Genomic DNA, 22,598 nt, shown 5'->3' on the forward strand with positions numbered 1-22,598 from the left:
GTCCTCTGCGCTGCTGAAAAACAATGTCACACCAACTTGCCCAAGCTTCTACAGCATTAAGTTTGTCATTATTGGCAGACAGCCACACCTGATTGGCCTTCCATTCCAAGGTACACTGTAAACTGAAGAGGATGCACTTTTGCAAAATATATCACATCATGTTTACAACAGAGCATATACTTCGTATATTTACACATGAGCACAATAGCCTGAATATGCTGATGCGTGGCTCTCCATTTTGCTTTGCAAACCTTACTAAATCTCCTGCACACTAAAAACTCTCCTCCCCAGCTTTTAATTTATGTCGGTCAGTTCTGTGGGTTTGCCTCAACCAGAAGCAATTATTCAGACTCGTGAGCCAGGCCAGTCTTGATCGGTCCCTGTGCCGGCTGAAGCATTATCTTCGACAATGCTGCCTGCAGTGCGCAAAAAGGCTGCATTAACCCTGCATTATGTAGAGTACTTTTCTTTTCAACCAAATGGTGGAGCACCAGGTCACCATGCTGCCCAAATGAAGCAAATGACGAAGTAAAACAACAGCAAATCCATGCAGTTGCTACCATTTATATACTGAACAATGGCTCACTGCAAATTAGGGAGACGTGCCAGCTAAAATGTGCGCACATTACAACCACGGCACTGAGTCTCGGATAGACAGAAAGTCTCTAAAAGCAGTGCTCGGTTGCAACGATGACGCAGGCCGCCGGAAGCCCGCGAGTGGAAATATGTCGCATGACCGCAGTTTCCATTGCGAACGTACATGAGCATCCCAAATTTTCCGTGCCCACCAAGAAAATGATGGGTGTTGCACGTATGTGACAGAAAGCAGGAAAAAATCTCCCATGCGAGCCCAGCATCGCCCTGTCCCTCAGACACTCGGAGCTTACCACAAAGCTGCCCGAGTAAAGCGTGAACCTCATGGGACAGATGCAGAGTGGAGTGAGACACAGGAGATTTAGCACAGTGCGATCTGTGATCTGCTACCATGATTCACTCCTGCCGGAACCAAGCTGTATCTGAATAACTCAAGTGACTGGAACTCTGAAAGTATTGCAATCAGTAGGTGGCACGCAGGCAACATTTAGCTGCAGTTGCCAGCAATGGTACACTCATCTCTATGTGTCTTGTGCTAGCTTCCCTTTGTACTCATGCTGTCACGCTTGTTTCGAGAATTTCAGGTGGAGGAGAGTGGCTCTGGCAGCTGCAGTGAGCTCAGACTTGTTTTGCGGTAGTTTGGTTTGGTTTATGAGGGTTCAACGTCCCAAAGCGACTCAGGCTATGAGGGACGCCGTAGTGAAGGGCTCCGGAAATTTCGACCATCTGGGGTTCTTTAATGTGCACTAACATCGCACAGCACACGGGCCTCTAGAATTTCACCTCCATCGAAATTCGACCGCCGCAGCCAGGATCGAACCCGCGTCTTTCGGGCCGGCAGCCGAGCGCCATAACCGCTCAGCCACCGCGGCGGCCAGTTTCGCGGTAGTCACAGAAGGCGCACATTCTCCTATAAGAGATTTCAGCATAGCACGATCCACTTCAGTGGAGAGCCACTGCACATATGCAGATCGCCCTGAGGACGCCACAAGGGCTTTACCAGGCACCAGCCAGCTGTTTGCACACCTGCCCCATCAGGACCAACACTGGCGTAGCACGAAAGTGGATTGCACACGCTATGCTAAATCTCCCTATTGATGCCTGCAGCTGTGCCAGGAATGGTGAGCGCACACTGGCTGCAGAAAGCTGGCATGTACAGATCTGGGTACCATGCTTCCGCCTGCTCGCGTCTGTTGCTGCAAGCATGCGCAGACCAGCTCCAGCAAGTGCTGGCACGCGGTGCCAACCCAGAGCAGGTGGTATGCTGAACCAAAACCACCCACAGCAAGAGTTCCAGAAAACATTACGCCCTCGCGACGAATACTTTGAATGCCAAATATCTGGATCAAACCGAATACTTTACTGTTCGACCGAATATTCCCACATGCCTAGATCTGTAGCCATCATAAAAAAAAATGCACATTCGGAAGAAAAGGCATGTCCATGCAAAAAGCGTGAAGGAGCCGATCACAGAACAAAACACCTCTGCTTATCTGCATCTCAAAGCGTGCGCGGTAGCCAAGCGGAAAGCATGGTCGCCATTCCAGCTATCTCGCTAATGTGGCGCCACGTGCAAGCTATGTGTAGGCTGAATGAACAAAACTTGACAGGTATTATTAGGAAGCGGACACCAAACCAATCCTCACATCTTCACTTACCACTGAAGCCCCATTGCCAGGGGAAGTTTTAGCAGAAGAGCCCCCATTGTTAGGTGCGGATGGTGATGCTCTATGGCCCTGTTGATCTTGTTCACGTGTAGGTGATGCGGCAGGCCTGATGGGTAAGCATGTCTGCTGCTGCTGCTGGACTTGCGGTGGATGCAACGCCCCTCCAGTCGCTGTCGCTTTCCGCGCTTCATGCCCCAATGAGCTTGGCACCGACACACTTCGAGGGGGCGCTGGTGCCCCCTTGGCACCAACAGAGGCCCTGGAGCTGGCTTCCCCTGCCACTGGACAAGTGCACAGACACAGTTCCACATGAGGAGACTGCGCCACGATTGGAACAGTGGCCCTTCCATCAACTATCGACACTCCCTTGAGCGCCAAGTGCGCTCAAAAAAAGTAAAAAAAAATTTTTTTAATCCTTCAGAAAAAGTGCGCAGAACAGCTGAATGCTACTGAGTAGAGCTGAAGAGCAAACAAAATTGCAACCATCCTTCATATCTCATTTGTCTCACCTTTATTTATGGTGCCATACTTTGGTTTCGGTTGTAAGTCAACCACCCACTTCGAATTTTCAAATTTAAAAAAATAGGTAGACTTACAGTTGTGCAATACGGTACCAATAAAGATTTTTTTTTCTCATGTATTACAAATATTTCGTCGCATACACTACCAGTCTCCTACGAAGCACACCCGCGGCCGAGCAAGACTGCGGCCTGCCTTCGCTTATACAGTGCGAAAACATTCACAATCACAGTGATGATTTTGAATCCACATCAGCTGGTAGAACACTTTTTATTGTGCAAGTATGTATAATGAATACCAAGCAGGAATCAAATGAAAAGCACTAAAAGCCAGCCTTACAAGCCGGTGCCTCACATATACAACCCGCGATGAAAACTTTTTTTCTAAATGAGGTGATGGTGCATGCATACAGTAATTCTCAAATATTTTTCAGCATATATCAGTATATCTGCGTTTCCACTATGCAGAAAACATGCGCTTGCATGCGCTTCACATGTTGGAGACAGACCCTTAACAATTTCAGAACACCCACAGCCTGCACAAAGTAGCCGTTTAGACAGATGAAATGGAAAAGATACCGCTTCACCTGCTGCCTAACAAGCACAACAGATCGTGAATGCCAGTGGGAAGTTGCGGTTCTCGACTTGCAGCGTAGAATGGACACATGCAGCCCGAGTGCAAAGAATGCGAGGCGAGATTCACCACTCGTATTAGTGCCTAGCTTTTAATTTTCTCAATTGTCTGCTCATTGCAGTTTTAATATGACACGCTTCACATTTTTGGCTACACTCGCCACGCTGCCTTCCTTGCATTTCGACGGTAATTGCCCGTGACGACAGAATAGTGTTCCTTGAAAGAGCACAAGACTCTATGTCACCAGTCACAGCGGTACGAATCTATGCCTGGCAGCTCCATGTGTACTTCACTTTTATGCAGTTTTCTGGCTTATAAAAGCTTCGTTCCCAGTAAAAATGACGCATCTGCTATCATGTGACACTAGCCTATCAGTCTAGCCTGACTTAGTATTTAACTTCACATTAGGATACAATTAAAAAAAAACATGGCAATCGGTAACACAGAGCCATGGTCCGCGGCATCCTATATTACTCCACTGGCCAATCACAACAATAAAAGAAATCAGTTTTCTGATCACTGACTATATTAAACAAGCCAGGTATTAAAATTCCAGACCTTATAATTTTTTTCTTGTGATTAGCTTGTTTAGGTAGCAAAAAGTTTTTAACAATGGACTACTTTTTTTTTGTGGAGGAATTCTGTGCGGTGTTCCTGCATGTGGGCGGAGCTCCACAGCAGACTGAGTTGCATCCGACTAGAGTGTTCCCAACTCTGAGGACACTTCCTGGGCGTAGGTCTACGCATGTACGCGGTGCAAGATGCAAGCAGGCATGCTAGATGTGCGCGCCCATGCCGCCGCAGTCCTGCACAGCCACCAAGAGTGCCGGGGCGGGTGTGAGCTGTTCTTTTCTTAATGGCGTGAAATTCACTGATCAAGCATGTCAGTGCGAGATGGGGAGTGAGCCATGGCCAACCGCATTGAGATGTGTGCCCCACATGGCGCACGGTGGCGCTGGACGCGCAAGCGAGTGATCATTGAGTCACTGAGTCAAGGGCGAAATACAGCCCAAATAAACGCTTTCGGCAAGCTTTCCTCACTTGTATTAATGCGACCGAAAACACTTTTTTCCATTTTTGCCATCCCCAAATTACACCTCTGTGCAGAAACCCAACACTGAACACCAGCAACGGCCCAACTCAAAGCGGTGGCCGAGACTGTGGTGCAGGCCGAACGCGCTTATTTTTCTTATTTCACCGCTGACCCTAACAAATGTCCCAGCTACCCGAAGTGCGCTCGTGACGTCATGTGTTCAGCCAACCGTGACAATGCAAGGAGCAAGAATAATTCCTACTGCTATGCCCCTTTTAATGCCGCTTTTAATTTCGCTATAGTGTTTCTACGATGTTTCAAAAATGACAACAGTACAACCATTTCAGTAGATGTATGCATGCCTAACCATGATGATCGCGAGACATGAAGCCACTCTGTGGGACAACCCTTTCCTTTAAATTGCAAACCCGTTTAAAACAACCAATGCCAGTCCTTTTGCTCACGTGGCGAGGTTGTTGAGAACTGCCGCCTACAACCAGCAAAAGAGCAGAAGATGCAATGGCTCATCCCACTAACCAATCAGCCGAAAGAGATTAACATGCACATCCTACTTACAGTTGGCTGTTGTGGCACTGGAAGGCATTCCGTTGGGCATGCCAGCTGCTGCGTCTGCAAACTTGGAGGCAGATGAGAGCTGCTCAGCCATCTGTCTCCGCCGGTTGTTGAGGGTCTCCACAAAACTGTGAGAAGCAATGGCCAATATTGCAACCAACCATGGGTAGAAAAGCGCAGAAGTGTGCTCAGACTTGCAGCTAAACAGGGATGAGGGTGCACGATTAGTGTAATGTAATTGTGAAAGAAGTACTTTTACTGCCTTCCTAATGGAGCCAGGTACCACCATCCCACTACTCTCATTAGTTCTCACTATAGATGTACAGTACTCAAGCATCAAACTTAAATGAAATTACTAAAACAGTCAATGTATGATGCAAACATTATTCACAGCTGGAAACAGTAGTGAAATTAAAACACCTAGCATTCAATCTCAATATTTCAAACTCTGCACAGCAAGTCACACTAAAATGGCCTCCGTGATTAATGTTTGCTGTGTCATAACTCGTGAAATGGCGCTACACCGATGCTAACCTGCACTGAGCAGCACTTTTTAACGCGATAGCATCAGGGCGGCCATAAAAGGCCTCTGTGGGAAGCCTCCGCCTGTCAACCGTGGAGGGTGGAGAGGGGAGTCCCCCTCTCCACCTGTAGGCGAAAGGACAGCGAGGCCGGACTGAGAATGACTCAGCAAAAATCAATACAAGAAGCAATTACAAATAACAATAGAATCAGAATTGGAATAGAGTGGCAAGTGAAAAAAATAACGCTATTTCTTTTCAACATGAAATGCTTCTGGCTCCCACTCTAGGCAAACACCATCCTGAAACTGGGGCTACGCTGACACCGACAGCCTTCAAAGCTGACATTCGTTGGAGTGTTCAAAGCATGATTTGAATTAATGGTGGTACAAACTTAGCGGTCCCGAAGCCTCCAAATGTGAGAAGTGGGCGAATGTGTCAAGCCGCAGCTGTACATAAAGCGTGCCATGCCGTCCATCCGGAAGAAGCCATCAAAGCAGCTCGCCCCACTTATGAGCAATGCAGCATACAGAGAGAAAGCTAGCCATGTTGTCATCATGACTGTTATCTGAGCCTTTATTATTTAATAACCACTGCCAGCTGAAAGGCGAGTGCCAAAAGGAACGACACACCTTTCTCCTCGCAATACTGATGAGAGTAATTGACGAAGGACATGAATGGAGTGTAAGGTGCATTGTTTCTAAACACTCCACGTGCACCTTTCATACTTAAACTCAATCTGGCACTTCATCATATTTGACCCAAGCTGATACTTCATTATCTGTGCGAACTGCCTTTTTATTTTTGTCTACCTTTTGCAGAATGAGAAAATGAGAAGGCCATCTTGTGGTGCTTGAAGCAGCAAAAAGGTTAACTGTTCCAACCTTAGAAGAATTAAATGAATACAGGATAATACAAATAAGAATGAAAAAAAAACTGGAAGATTTTGGTAGACACAAGCTGAATGCAGTAGAATCTCAGTGATACGAACCCGGCTGATACGAATTTCGGTGTGATACGAATTCGTAAAATTCCCCCGCCAAAATGCATTCTGTACAAAGGGGCAAAATTCGGATTTTCCGAACACTTTTCCGCGTCGCACCGGGTGATATGAACTTTGGTACCGCGACCGTCGAGCCGCCACAGGCGCAGCGTGCGCCAGTGCCGGTTTGGGATTCCGTGGCAACGGGGAGGCTGACGAGGCAAGCGAAGCTTTCTCTCTCTCTCTATTTTTTGGGCGCGGCCTCTTCGCATTTTTCTTTTTACTTTGTTGCTGCCCGAGGCTAGCGCAGCTGCTTATTGGTCCGTTTGCCCTGCGAACCAGCCAACCTAACCGTTCGGGCGCGATTTGTCCTCTTCACATTTCTAGCGGCCATGCGCGCCTGTTCTGCCGGTCTTTCCGCTACAGCCAGCGCGCAGATCGTCACACCAGCAGCAGCTCCCGCTTCTTTGTTCCCTCGTGCACGACGACTACGGAAGTGCAGCGTGTTGTTTGCGTGTGTTGTTTTACGAGCATTGATCACGTCAGCCCGAAAGGTACTGCCATCGGTATGATGTCTCGAAAGCAGAAGGCACTGTCCTTGCAGGACAAGCTGGATATCTTAAAGAAGGTGGACAAAGAGCCCAAGAAAAGGCGCATTGACATGGCATGCTGTCTACGATCGTCGGTCAGCGCGACCAAATTATGCAGAATGTACAGCACTTTGGCGTAAACTCCAAAGAAGCGAAGACTGCTCACCATGCAAAGTTAGAAGAAGTTCTAACATGGTTTAAAGAGGTCACCGCGGCCGGCGTCAATGTTGACGAAAAAGTTCTGCGTGAGAAGGCTGCGGACATCGCACTCACGCTTGGAATTAAAAATTTTCAGGCGTCTGGTGGTTGGATTCACCGATTCAAGGCACGGCATGACCTCTCCTACAAAACCGTCTGCGGCGAAGGGAAAAAGGTTGACGCCTCCGTCGTTGAAGATTAGATGGCAACCACACTGCAGTCTTTCATCGCGGGATATGACGCTCGCAATGTTTTTAAGATTGACGAGGCCGGGCTGCTTTACAATTTTCAGCCCAAAACAAAAAGAGTCTCTGCTTCAAGGGTGAAGCCTGCCAGGGAGGACAAAAAAGTAAGCAACGTGTGACAGTTTTGTTTTGCTGCAACGCTGACGGGTCAGTAAAAATGAAACTGACCGTCATTGGAAAATACGAAAAGCCCCGATGGTTCAAGGCAGCCAGTCGTTTGCCTTGCACATACAGAGCCAATAAAAAGGCGTGGATGGCATCGGCTCTGTTCGTGGAGTTCGTCACATACTTGGACCGTAGGATGTCATGCAAGAACAGAAAGATTGTTTTGCTGCTGGACCAGTGTGCGGAGCATCCAAAGCACATGACGCTGCAGAGCGTCAAAGTAGTATTCCTGCTTCCGAATGCTACCAGTCATTTGCAGCCACTGGATGCTGGCATTATCAGAAACGTAAAGCACCACTTCAAAGGTTTGTTGGTGCGCCGCCTCCTTGTGAAGATTGACCATAAGGACGCAAATATGCAGATTAGTCTTTTGGACACTATGCATTTTATTGCAGTGGCCTGGGAGACCGTCTCCCCTGCAACCATCGCGAATTGTTTCTCAAAGTGTGGGGTTTTTAAATCCACAGCGGCCACCACTTCGCAAGTGCCAGATCCAATTCCTGTTGATGTCTGGAACCAGCTTGGCGTTGACTGCAGTGCCGACGAGTTTATCACCGCGGACGACGATCTCGTCACCTGTGGTCTGCGCACAGTGGAAGACATCGTGGAGGATGTGTCGTCACAGCCTGTAATTTCGACCAGTGATGAAGAAGACGAGTGCCAAAATAGTGATGACCAACCACCGTCAGCAGCCGAAACTATGCACGCTCTCAGTATTCTGCGGCGTGCTGTGACATCCGAGACTGTGCATGTGAACACTACAGCCCAGTTCTTCAGCTCTGAAAATTCCCTGCTGGCCGACCTTGCGGAGAAGAAGACTCAGAAGGACATACGTGACTTCTTTCTACGTAAATGTTTTTTTGTGCGTGTCTCATGGTTCCGGGATGGATTTCGCTTGTTTTTTGGTGATACGAAATTTCGGGTGATACGAATATTTTCGCCTCCCCTTAAGATTCGTATCACTGAGATTCTACTGTAATGGTATGGCTGTTTCTTCTTTGCAATGTGTGATCACTGCCCTTACAGTACAAGCACTGCTATCATTTGACCTCCATGAACCAAAATCTTGCTATTTTTTACTACAGTAAAGGTTTGTTAATTTGGGCTTAAAGGGTGCGGAAAGTATGACCAAATTATCCAAATATCAGATTGTAAAATGGCCACCAATAAACTGCCAAGAACTGCTCAAACAAAGCTAAAATTTGTTTGGTAAAAACCTGGACAACGTTGAAAAGAAAAACTGTGAAATAATTGCAATTTCCCGCAGTTCTGTCAAATGGTGCACGCTATAGGCAGTGTTGGATGCAGAAGAGCTTCTCAATGGTAAATGCCTCTGTGGCTTTTTTCAGCATGCGACATGGTAGCGTTGGTGCTTCACATGTGGCATCGAAAGTGCACAAAACACAAAACTGCACAACACAGCGAACAGCTCATGATGAGTTTCGGTGGACTGGAGGAGCAGACGGAAGTGATGGCTTCGAAAAATTCTAAACAGGGTGCAGCCATAGGCTCAGCTGGCTGCCTGATATACCAGCCACAGTCACCACAGGTTGCATGGCGGGCTCTCGCTTGGGGCCTGCTGATCTGCAATATGCCTGCCACACGCACACACATCAGAGGGGCACAGGAAACAATATAGTAACCAGATCAGACCCAAAGGCACATATTTGGACAGTCGCTTCTCGAGCAGGTCGTACTCAGCACGTCGCCACTTTAGGAGCCCATATGAATTTACCGATTCCAGTCGCTAGTGGCCAGCAAACAATGACCCACGATGTCATAGTACCAGGCCCGAGCGCTGCTTCCATATTTTTGCCCTGCCACCTGGGGCAGTCTGTGCTCACAACCAAGAGATGGGTGCTCACAGCTCGTAGTTCTGCTCCTCAGATTCCTGCAGCATGTCCAGTTCATCGTAAGTCGCATTCGTCTCCTGGCTGTTCCGCTCCAGTTGCAGCAGCAGGCTCTCCCGCTGCAAGAGAACTCCTGTATTAATTCCAGACTGTGCCTACAATGAAGCCACAGCTGGTGACAAGCACAAAATGGCCTCTATGCATGCGCGTAAAACAAGCCCCTTTGAGTTGGCACATTAAAGATGAACCTTCGCAAAAATTCCACTCAACGTTCCTGGAAGCATCAAGGGTCTGTTTACACTGCAATTAGCAAGTGCAATGGCTGTTCTCGAGGGGACACACTACGTGAATGTCGTCTTCAATTAAAGTGACCGAACACTGACCAGAACGTGCCACAATATTATGGCGGAAATGAGAAGGTCATGCCTCAAACTGTAAGAATTGAGCCCTGCCACATCAAGGAAATGAGGATTAATAATTTTAATTTGGCATTAAAAATTGCATAAAAAGCCCTCTTGCGGCGAAACCCGCCATTACCAAAGTAGTCCACCACAAGACATCTCTGTAAAATACCGCTTATTTGTTTTAAGTGCATGGTGTTTTTTGGTTTCAGGAGTGTTCACAAAGTTCTACTGCAGTTTATGCACTTTCCAGTGCGCCATTCGATGAAAAACAATGCTCCCTTCTCATCGTCAACCATGTGCTTTTAGCTTTTGTAACTAGATGGCACAACAAGGTTTTTCCATTCGATGAAAAACAATGCTCCCTTCGCATCGTCAACCATGTGCTTTTAGCTTTTGTAACTAGATGGCACCACAAGATTTTGACTTTCTTGGATGGATTGGCAACCACAGTCTACTAAAACATTAGTCGACGCGGCATAAATTACTGTGGAATAACAACTTTGAATGTGGAAACTGAAATGGACGCTACTCCATATACTAAATGTATCTTATTACTGTCTGGCGGCAAGATTTATATTAGTTTTTATTTAGATTTATATTAGTTTGTGTGCAATCGCCAGCGCGCTCCCTGATAATGGTTTCCAGTATCAGAATATATAAAAACGGGCGCATGCACTATTAAAATTCTCAGTAAAAATTTCCTACAGCATTTACAGTAAAACCATTGCACAATACAGCACCTTAGACAGCAAGCTTTCCTTCGGGCTGAAAAAAAATTCGGTCCTTAAAATTCTGTGTCCTGTTTCTTTAAAGGAATGCTGAACACCACTCTCACCAGAACTCAAGACTTCACTGGCCTTACAACATCACACATGGCAACTCACACAGGAGCTCTGTTTCACGAGCTACTTGCACAAATGCACTGAATAACTGAGGACAATAAAGCTGCCGGCCTGTGCAGGCTTTTGTCAAAAAACTTTGAAGAGGTCTGCTTGCTGCAACAATGATCTAGAGTACTGACTACGCAAAGGCATTAATTGACTACGTGGCTTCTTAACACCATAGCAAGCATGGCCTGAAGCTTTAGTGCAGAGAGAATTTTTTTTTTACATTAAACCATTATTAAACGCTTGTTACTAGTACAATGCATACCCAGTAGACAGGCCATGTACTTTATGGTTTTAACCAAAAAGCACCGGTTTCGGGGCATATTTCTGAGGAACACTTTCCTCTCCTTTCCTTTCCAAAGCACTTAGGAGCCACTCAGGACAGTACTGCAGATATTTTAAACCCATGTCGAGAATATCGTCACAAAAGCATCTTTTCCTCCTTCAATGAACGCAGTGGGCATTTCCAAATGCCTATAAGTGCAGACAGTGATAGTTTTGTCAGTAGTACAGTAAAAACTCGTTAATTCAAACTTCTAGGGAACCAAAAAAATGTTAAAATTATCCGAAAAATCGAACTGTCGAATGACCCCGAAAAAACTAACAAGAACTGCTTGCATCACGGTAAATCTACTGTAGCCGACGGGTAATTCGGACTACAATAATTCGGACTTGTAGGATATTTCGGATCTCGATGAGGCACCGACAGTCACCCCATAGAAGCACATGCATATTCGCGACGAATATTTTGGAGTTCAAAAGTCCAAAAGTTAAAATTTACGAACTAATTTCAGTCGCCTGTGGGCCAAAATCGGCCATCTTATCGGCTTTTCGCCAGCGCAAAAGGCGCCATCTTGGATTGAGGTGGATTTACGCTGCAGTTGGATTGGCTTGACATACTTTCGGTACCTCATTGTTGCCGGTAGAGGTCCCTGCGATCTCTGACACTTCGAGGTGGCAGCCGGATTGTCATCGCCGTCAACTTGCTTTTGTCGCCGACATTGTCGCGGGCAGTTATCGCTTGTCCCATACGTTGAAAATTGGTTGTTGGGGGAAGGAAATTGTGCAGAAGCTATCCCACATCTCGGCGGGAAGGGATAAAGGAGGGACTGAGAGAAGAAAGGAAGAAAGAGGTGCCATAATAAAGGGCCCCGGAATAATTTCGACCACCTGGGAATCTTTAATGTGCACTGACAATGCTCAGCACAGGGGTGCCTTAGCGTATTGCCTCCATAAAAATGCAGCCGCCGCGGTCGGGTTCGAACCCGGGAACTCTGGATCAGTAGCCGAGCGCCCTAACCACTGAGCCACCATGGCGGGTCTCATACGTTCGCCATTCGCCGTTTCGTCACTTGGGTTTCTCTGACCGCGTTGACCGAGTGACGCTCAGTCCTCACAAAGTTACATCTGTTCGCCGTTTGGTGATTGCGTCCGGCGGTTCCGCCGCTTTGAAAGAAAAGTGCCTTATCTTTGCGTGTGTTTAACGAGTGGTGTGGTGCACACTCGGATTGTGGACAGCATGGCCCCGCCGGGTCCGTCAAACAAGCGTGGGAAGTATTCCAACTAAATGCTGTCTAGCGTGTACAATGAAAGCACAACCTTGGCACAAATACAGGCGCAAATCGTCGCCGAGAGAAATTTTCCGCAAGTAAAATCAGTGACAAGTGATTTTTTTGTACTTCACAGATTTTTTGGACCATTTTTCAGATCCCTTCGAGTCCGAAAAATTGGTCGGCTACTGTATTTGGTGAAAGCCTGGGCAATGGTTGTTTGCTTTTCAGATGAGAATGGCTTGACAATTAGCGGTGGAGTGCCACCACTACTGTAGCGCACACATCAAAAGCGGCAGCGTCACGTGTGAGGAAGCTTCACTGCACACACTGCGAATGGCATGTGACGAGCAGAGTTCTGGTGCACTGGGAAATCGGAAGGATTTGCAGGTGGAAATACCCTGTGGAGCCAAAAAAGGGGGGGGGAAGTAAAAAAGACTAGTGAGATGCACCAATCAGCGCCTGAATGGCACATGGTGTTTCTTGGTTGGTTGGCTTGTGGGGGCAGGCACAAAGCTCAGAAAAGCAAAACTGATGTGATGTGACTATGCGGTGTGACTGTTCTTAGCGACGGGGCCGTCTGTTCATTCTAACGCCTGCCGTTGCACGTACATCAGAGGTGTGCGAGCAACTACGCAGCATGGAATTCAGGTTTGAGTAGTGGTATTTGGACAATCACTTGCCGCACCAGTCATACAAGGATATGGCCTCCCATCGGGAGCATGATGCAAGACCCGCAGCGTCCGAATTAGTGAGCGCGCAACGCCAAAGGCTTACATAGGCATTGGCCGGGATCACGTTGGCAGTTCAAATTATCCAGATTTTCTAACTAATAAGGTTCGAATTAACAAGCTTTTACTGTAATAAATTATACTATTTGATTTCGCGGAAACATCACTTTTTTATTTATTACAGTGAATGAAGCTCGGATTTGACTCAACCCATGAGCAAAAGGATTAGCCATCTCGGTGAAGAGCATGCATGTTTATGACTATCTCATATTCTCTAGAGTGTCTTTTAACATCTTAAGAACTAATGTTTTCCAATTTTTGAATTTGGGTGTTGACAACACAGGTATGCCAAGAAAATACAGCCAACAAGGTCTACATCCCTATTACTAGTCAACTGCGCAAAGCGTGTGTAGCAGTGAGCCAGAAAATGGCTGCTTCTATCACCAGTTCTGTGTACTTTTTCACTGATAATCACTGTTTTCTGGCATTTTCACTCAACATCTTTTTCTCAGTAATAAACACCGGCCTACCAGTACAGGGCTGCAGGGTTGGTTCATGGTGAGCTACACAGGAGAATATGTGAACACTAATGAAAAGGCAACTACTTTACACGGCGGATGTGGTCATCATGGAAACCTCGCACACTATGCTTTTGTACTGCATAAACAAGACAGTTGTGATTAGACACAAACACATGCAACAGTACAAGAGAACGGTGCTGCACACCTGCAGCTGGAGGAAAGGCAGGTTGAACCACTTGTACAGGAACTTGAGGCCAAAGCCATTGCGCAGCGAAGACTCCGCATAGCGAATCTGGGCACTGCCTGCAGGCCTACGCATGAAAGAGATTTTTGTTAAAAAACCGCAGACAGATGACTGAAACGTGATGATAACGATGTACAGAATTACAACAGTCTCTCTTTAAAACAAACTCGAAGAGACCATGACTTCATAGGTGCCCCCAAAAATGGATATGTGAGCACGCAAGGTACGTCTGAATACAGTTGATACCGAATATATCCAACAGTGAGAACATTCCCTTGAAAATTTCATGCAAAAGCACAGCACTATGCCCATTCACATGAACATTCGGCATATCAAATGACGCTCCCGTGATCACTGTTCGCACATGGAGATGGTTCAGCCTTGGACAATGTCAAATCACGTGACGAGGTTAACATCGGGGGTGCTTGAGAGCTCCTCGCACTCATCACTGTCGTAAGAAAAAGGCAGCAGAGACTGTTCTATTTTAACGGAATTAGACCTCTTATGGCAAGTTTCAAAGCACTGTCCACAGCGACTACTTCAATGCAAAGCAGGATAGGCCCAGCAAGTGGAGCGCTTTGGAGTTTCTTGATCAGATCTCTCATCTCCCAAGATAGCTTGCCGGTATCCTGCACCCTACTTTTACTGCGCACTCCGTAATGATAGCTGTGAGATAATCGATCATTAAAAAAACCTTAAGGTCGTCATCCTCAGTTAGAGCCAAATATTTGTTCTGCAGCGAGCTCCTGAATTCCTCTACTTTCCCTCTCAACACTAACTCGTTGATGGGCTTCCACTTTAGTTTCTTCTGTTCCCTCTTCAAGTATAGGCTAATTTGAGACCTTACCCTTCTGTGGTCGCTACAACGCACCTTTCCGAGAACTTCCGCATCCTGCACGATGCTAGAGTGAGCACACAATATAATATATATTTCATTTTTATTCTTAACATTGGGGCTCTTTAACGCCCACTTCCTGTTCTCTCACGTGCGAAAGAAGGTACTCATAATGCGTAAATTATTTCTCACTGCGAAGTGTACCAATAACTCCCTCCTACGCCACAGTCACCTACTGCCTTGTCTCCAGTCTGCTTGGCACTGAAGTTGCCCATCAGTGGTGTACTGTGTTTTTACCCTGCTCAAAGCTGGTTCCACATTCTTATAGAAGCTTTGACAATCGGGTCATCATGGCTGGATGTAGGCACATAGGCCTGTACCAACTTCAATTTGTACCTCTTATTAAGCCTTATTACAATAGCTGCCACTCTCTTGTGAACACTATATAATTCCTCTATGTTGCCATCTATATCCTAATTGGTGATGAATCCCACACACCAAGTTCTCGTCTGTCCGCTAATCCATGGTAGCATAGTACATGCCCGCCCTTTAGCATTGTATACGCCTCATCCATCCGCCTTATCTCACTAAGCTATGACATTCCATTTTATACCCGCTATTTCCTCGCACAACACTGCTTGACTAGCCCTACTAGATAAGGCTGTAGAGTTAAAAGCTGCAATTCTTATATATCATGCAATAACCCTTCAAGCTGAATATGTATCTGGCTTTATACCTTACACAAGAGCAATGAATCAAGTGAGCTGAACCAAGAGAGCATGAAATAAGCTCAGGTTCACATCTTTTTTTTACAGCGCAGCTCTTGGGCACCCATCTGTGGATTCTGTGTTGCAGTCATTGGCATCGGCATTGTCAGTGTAACACGCCACCTGACAACCGTAGCAGGCAGTAGCAAAGCGAAACGCCACCTGCCACTGCAAGAGCGCTGGAATGGGCAACTGGAAGGTGGCTAGCAGCGTAACATGCTACCTGCCAGCAGCGGTAGGTGGCATGTCAAGAGGAGGTGCGCTCTAATTTCGCATTACTATCATGACTGTCTGTCAATTTTTCCACTTATTCTGCAGCTATTTTTTTTTCTCTCCCTCTAGCTCCAAAGCCATGCAATGCAGACTCTGAAACCAGGAATGCTTTTTTTTTTTTTGACACACACTGTCTTCCACAGCACAACTGTTACCAACTCCACAAGCCCCACGCCTTTTCACCCTCTAGAAAACAGGCCACGTCAGATCTCCGCAAGAACACCTCTCCACAAGACCGCTACCCCACACATGCCAGTAAAGCTTTTTTGCTTGCCTTGAGAGCTTACAAAATAAGTGTGCTTAACTTAATTCATGGACAAATAAATGCTTTCACATTGTTTGTCCTAATCAATTGGTCTTGACCAAGTTCACCTCAAGCCATGCAATTGAGGGGAAGGATGTTGGATGGGACCAAAGCATCGGTGTGAATAAACCGAGGGGAAAAATAAGAAAAGCAAACACCCACCGCTCTACTGATTCGACATAGAAGCGCACTTGGTCCTCAGTGATGTTTCGGTGGTGCTTCATGTCCAGGTGGTTGGCAAGAACTAGAACTGGAATGTTGGCCGGAACCTTTGGCAGCTCCCGCTGCACATAGTCAAATGTCCTGGGTGCAAGCAGACATCAGCTCCTTGTGAAACAGCAAATGGGACAGGAACGGACTCTACAATGCTAAAGCAAAGCAAATTCTCATGCACACACACAACACTAAATTGCCTATGTTGTGATACAACTCTCAGCCCCAGTATACATCACTGACAAATGCAAAACCTTACTACTGCGATTGTTATTATTACTGCAGTAAAAGTTTATTAATTCCATCTTCAAGACATTGGAAAAAGTTCTAATTATCCAAAAGTTGGAATTATCGAAGGACCCCAAAAAAAACTGACTGGCTGCTTGCTTCTGAGATGACAGCAGCATGACGGTGACTTATTTTTCGCATTTCCATCAAAGCTTTATTGCTTGCACATTGTCGAGAGCATCAAAGAAGAACACCTCCGAAGTGGTAAGGGTCTTTCCGGCACTGCTACTGTGTCACGTCCCATCAAAAATGGCGGCGTTCAGTGCGAAGGGGCTTCACAGCACCAACAGTGAATGGCGCGTAACGAGTGTGCAGTTTCGCCGCACTGAAAGAATGGATGAGCCACGCAGGCACAAACGATCAGCGGCGAGAAAGAAAAAAAACGGACATGAAAGACCAGTGATGCACCAATCAGCACCCGAAACGGCACGCAGCTCAGCAGCGCAAAACTACAACTAGGCTGTCAGAATGTTCTGAGAGATGGGGCTGTTCATTCACCATTGTGCCTGCCGTTGCACACATGCCAGAGGTGCATGACTTTGCAGTATGGAATTATAGTTTGAGAAAGGGCTATTCAAACGATCGCTTGCCATTATGATAACCAGACACAGTCCCCTACTCTCTACACGGCTTTCACGCTTCAGATTGGTATCAGCGCCCCTGCTGCTGCCGCCAAACCTGTTGACATTCAAGTGCTGATGACGGGCACGGGCATCAATTGACAGCCTAAATCAAATGCAAAGAATTCCTGGGTTATCGGGTAAACCACTCGGTGCTTTTCTCCAAATGAATCAAAAACCAGATAGTTTAATGCCACTCAAAAGAAAAGGTTGGTGGTATTGAGCAGTCTATCCAGACAATGTCAGATCATTTTGATGAAATATGAAACATCTTGATAACCAAGACAAAGAAATCGCCCAACTATGCAATAGGATGGAACAGGTCAACTTAACACCGATATGGACAAGCTAGAATTCCAAAAAAGGAGAAACAACTTGGAAATAAACACCTGCAGTAGAGATTGGTGACATTGAGGCAAGCCACCGGCTTCCAGCCAAAGCGAACAAGGCCACGCTTGTGCAATAACAAGCGCAGAGAGACCAAAGGCTTCAGAACAGAAAATCCCTCCAAGGGGAAGACCAAAGTGTCGACTTGTATGAAAACCTTACCCGAAGGACGAGATCGCTACTTTTCCATACAAAATATTGGACTAGCAAAGACAATTTCAGCAAGGTGCTGGTTAGCCAAAAAGGAAGGTGCCCTGGTTCAAATCATTTCAAACGAGCGTGAGCTTGTGCACCTCACATTGTAAATGAATAGCATTCGTCACTGCTGCACAAAGCGACACAAGTATGATGGCACCGAATGCATACTATCCCCTCCCACATGAAATCCTCAACAGTGTTTTCTCTGAATTTGAAAGCCCACCAGTGCTGAAATGTTTTCATGTAAATGCTGGATTAATAGAATAAGCAAGATGAATTCTCAATCTTGTTAAGCAACTTTGGTTAGGCTGTTGAAACCAAACCCAAAACAGCATGACAGAAAAATTCGATTATAAATTATTCAGCGGTCGTAGGCGAATTCCACATGGTGACTGATGCATAGTAGTGTCTTCTGCATCATTGTAGAGAAGGACACAAGGCACCAAAATTAGGTGTCTACACTCCTTTAAAAAAAAAAAATGGACGCCAACCAAAAGGAAAAAAACAAACATTGTTTCAGCTCCCGTATAGGAGCCCTGTTCACAACTAAGAGACATAGGCAGTGGATAGAGTTTAAATACACTTGAAAAGGGGGCGCAGGAAATGTGTATACAGGGGTTAGAGTTGCGGTGTTGCGATTGAGGGTGTGACTAATCGTTTGAATGAAGAATGATTTGAAGTAAAGGCAATGGAATAACTTCGTTTCAGTTACTAGTACGAGTGCCCCACCCCAGTCAATGTCGTGGCCTGTTGATACAAAGTGCTCGGTGATAGCACTGGACTTCACTTTTTGGTTGTGGTTGGTTTATGGTTTATGGTATACGGGGTTTCACGTCCCAAAGCAATTCAGGCTATGAGGGATGCTGTAGTGGAGGGTTCCGGAAAATTTTGACCACCCAGGGATCTTTAACAGTCACTGACATCACACAGTACAAGGGCTTCCAGCATTTCACCTCCACCAAAATGCGACCGCCGTGACCAAGATTGAACCCGCGTCTTTCGGATAAGCAGCCGACCGCCATAACCACTGAGCCACTGCGGCGGCGGCCTTTCTTTTTTTTAACATCGTTACTATGCTCTTTTAGGCCCCTCTCAAAATCACCAGTCTTGCCAATGTAGATGCCATCACAGCTGGAACATGGGTCGCTGTAAACAACGCAAGGTTATTTTTCTTGAGAAGAATATCTTTTATGTCAACCAGCGCATGCTACAGTTTCCTTGTCGAGACATAGGCAATTTCGACTCTGAATGTGCACAGAATGCGTGCCAAAGCCTCACTTATTCCGGGGTGTATGAAACAGGGAATGACACAGGAGATTTGTGCGCTGGGCTGCTTTTCTACATATGCCACGAGAGCAGCTGGGTAGTCGTTATGCGAGAGTTCTTGCTGCACAGTTTCAAAGTCAACCGCCCGTGTCTTCAGGAGAGCTGCCAATGCATTCTACTTGTTTGAACAAGGTTATGACAACTGATTCCTTTGTGCGGCCAGGTGTGCAGATTTGAAGTTAAGGTGTGGATTGGTTTCCTACAAGCACTGAATGAGAGGTTTCCACTATCGCGCTTTACGATACGTCCAGGAAGGGCAATGGACCAAAAAAGTTAAGTCCAATGCTATTGCTAAACACTCCGTATCAACAGACCACGACATCACCTGGGGTGGAGCGCATGTGCTGGCAACTGAAAAGAAGTTATTCCATCACCTTCACGTTGAATCATTATTTATTGAAACAAATATCCCACTTAAAGCCAAATGCCAATCATAATTTGCTAGGAGAAGACGGATACAGTTCCACTATGAGTCATTGATTCAGCAGTACCTTTCATGAGCAACAGCTGCTTGAATTACCCAAGAGGAACAGCTGTTAACTGGACGAGTGGGTACCAACGTATTGCCACCTAGTGTTGCCAGGTGGCGCAAGCTGTCCGCGAAGACGATGAGGTTGCGATCGTGCTATCGCGGATCGGCCGCCATTACCGTCTCCTCTTGCTGACTCCAGCTGTTGAAGCGTCTCTCCGTGAGAACTCCGTGACAATTTGGTGGAGGTGCTGGGTACGAGTATCCCATGCAAGAAACCCCTCCAGGGAGCCGTGCCGCCAGCCCTGCGCCGATTGACACCCCGGTACACCGCTTCAGCCGGAGGCTGCAGGGACTTTCACCGGAGCTTGGACCACTCGCGACAGTCATGATACCAGCCACCGGTATTCTCACGCAAGCTGCCGGTGCTACACCTGCCCACTATACCTTGCAGACCCCGCGGGTTCCCAAGGCCTTCCACGGGGACCTTTTCGAAGACGTGGAGGACTGGTTCCTTCACTTCGAGCGTGTGGCTGCTTATAACCAGTGGGACGACGCCGCGAAACTAAGAAACGTCTACTTTAGCCTAGAGGATGGCGCCCGCACGTGGTTTGAGAACCGTGAGGAAGTTCTAACTTCCTGGCGAGAGTTTCGCCGTCGCCTGCTGGAGGCCTACACCAGCGCGGATCGCCGCGAAAGAGCGGAGCGGGCAATCCAGTCCCGCGTCCAGCTACCGAACTAAAGCGCACAAATGTACGTCGAGGACATGACGCGGCTCTTCAGGAGAGCTGATCCTGCCATGCCTGAAGAGAAGAAACTTCGGCACTTAATGAGAGGCGTCAAAGAGCAGCTGTTCGCAGGCCTCGTGCGCAGCCCACCATCTACAGTTGCTGCATTTCTTTCGGAAGCCACAACGATGGAGAAGGTCCTGCAACAGCGTTGCGCCAGTTACGACCGGCCCGTGCATGCTGCTGCAGTCACATCATCGTTTGCCACCATCGGACAGCATCCTGATGATTTGCGGGAACTTATTCGCACAATCGTGCGTGAGGAGCTTCACAAATTTTGTAGCCCGTCGCAGCCTGCGCTCGGTTCCATCTCCGCTCTTGTACGAGAGGAGGTGCAACAGGCGTTCCGGGGCCCTGTTCCTGTGGTCGACGTACCACCTCTGCCTGGGGACTACCACCGTCCGACGTACGCCGAAGTTGCAAGGCGTCCGGCTCCCGCTTCGCCGCCACCAATTCACGCCACGCCTCAAGCCCCGCGGCCCTCTGTGCAACCGGTGCAGTACTTCGAGGATCGTCGAGCACCCCTCCGAAAGGCCGACGTTTGGCGTACACCTAACCGACGACCGCTCTGTTTTCACTGCGGAGAGCCAGGTCATCTTTATCGAAATTGTTATTACCGACGCATCGGCATCCAAGGCTTCCGCACCGACTCACCGAGACCCCGTCAAGGTGAACGACCCCCTGAAATTGAAGAATTCCTTGCGGACCAGCGCAATCCATCCCGAGCGCAGCGGCAGTCGCGCTCACCCTCACCGAGGCGCTCTTCCCCGACACCTCCCGGCTTCTCGCGAGCGGCACCGGGCCGATCGCCAAGTCCTCGTCGGGAAAACTGAAACCAGCGACCTTCGGGGGCGAGGTCGCTGGGGGGCGCTGTGCTGAAGACCTCCCGTCGTCGCCGCTACAATCCGACAAAAACCCGCCGACGCCATCACCAGAGTTAAAAAACCGCGTTTCTTTAGAAATACCCGTTCTTATCGATGGTCGCAGAGTAAGCGCATTAGTTGATACCGGGGCCGATTATTCGATCTTAAGTGGACAACTGGCGACCATTCTGAAAAAAGTGATTACCCCTTGGCCTGGCGCGCACCTTCGAACTGCCGGCGGTCATCTGGTTACGCCCAAGGGTATGTGCACTGCTCGCGTTCAGATCAGCAAGTCCACGTTCGTCGTCAGCTGCATCGTCCTGGGCGAGTGTTCTCGGGACCTAATCCTCGGCATCGACTTTCTGCGGGAGTATGGAGCAATTATCGACCTGCGCAACCGAATCGTCATGTTTTCCACAGAGCAAGCCGCCGAACTCGACAACTCCTGCCAACGCAGTGCCGCACTTCGCGTTTTCGCCGACAGCGTCACACTTCCGCCTCGTAGCAGTGTTTTGATTGAAGTCGCCTGTGCTGAGTTGCACGACGCTGAAGCAGTCGCCGAGGCTAATCATTCGCTCCTCCTGACTCAAGGCATCTGCGCCGCTCGAAGCTTACTAACAATTCGCGCTGGCCGGTCTGCGATCCTTGTTACAAATTTTTCTCCGGAGCACCGGCACCTTTTCTCTGGAACTGCGATCGCTACCACTGAAGCTGTTGTGGATGTTCCGATCTGCTTTGCGTTCGCGGCAGCGGCCCCTGACGACCAATCATCGCGCGCCACTGACGACCAATCTGTTCCGAATGTCGACATCAACTGCAACCTCCCCGAAGGAAAGCGCCTGGCCTTAGAGCACTTGCTATTGGAGTATAAACAGTGTTTCGCTTCTTCGTCGAAAGTTCGTCAAACGCCCCTAACGCAACACCGGATCATTACGTATGACGACGCTCGCCCTATCCGCCAGCAGCCTTATAGTGTTTCCGCCAAAGAACGGGAAGTAATCCAAAAGCAAGTTCAGGAGATGATTGACGACGGTGTAGTTCAACCTTCCCAAAGCCCGTGGTCTTCGCCTGTTGTCCTTGTTAAAAAGAAGGATGGAACACTTCGATTTTGCGTGGACTACCGTAAATTAAACAATGTGACTAAAAAGGACGTCTACCCGTTGCCCCGCATTGATGACTCACTGGACAGATTACGGCGTGCTAAGTACTTTTCATCCATTGACCTGAAGAGCGGTTATTGGCAAATTGAAGTGGACGAACGGGACCGCGAAAAAACTGCCTTCGTCACACCAGATGGCCTCTATGAATTCAAAGTGCTGCCTTTTGGCTTGTGCTCTGCGCCAGCGACGTTTCAACGGAT

At 47.7% G+C, this 22,598-nt stretch overlaps 1 protein-coding gene across 6 annotated transcripts in view; it reads right to left on the minus strand.

Moving 5' to 3' along the window:
- The window catches only part of LOC144116288 (rab-like protein 6), a 149,716-nt gene that overhangs the window by 85,312 nt on the left and 41,806 nt on the right, over positions 1 to 22,598 (minus strand). For all 6 annotated transcript variants that reach the window (XM_077651029.1, XM_077651024.1, XM_077651025.1 and 3 more), the window contains exons 5-9: positions 16,249 to 16,389; positions 13,869 to 13,974; positions 9,586 to 9,689; positions 5,023 to 5,147; positions 2,253 to 2,542 (exon numbers count right to left, since the gene is read on the minus strand). In XM_077651029.1, the coding sequence (XP_077507155.1) occupies positions 2,253 to 2,542; positions 5,023 to 5,147; positions 9,586 to 9,689; positions 13,869 to 13,974; positions 16,249 to 16,389 (766 nt within the window). The remainder of the gene's footprint in view (positions 1 to 2,252; positions 2,543 to 5,022; positions 5,148 to 9,585; positions 9,690 to 13,868; positions 13,975 to 16,248; positions 16,390 to 22,598) is intronic.

Source organism: Amblyomma americanum, chromosome 1, assembly GCF_052857255.1.
Source record: "Amblyomma americanum isolate KBUSLIRL-KWMA chromosome 1, ASM5285725v1, whole genome shotgun sequence".
In the NCBI taxonomy this organism is placed as follows: Eukaryota; Metazoa; Arthropoda; class Arachnida; order Ixodida; family Ixodidae; genus Amblyomma; species Amblyomma americanum.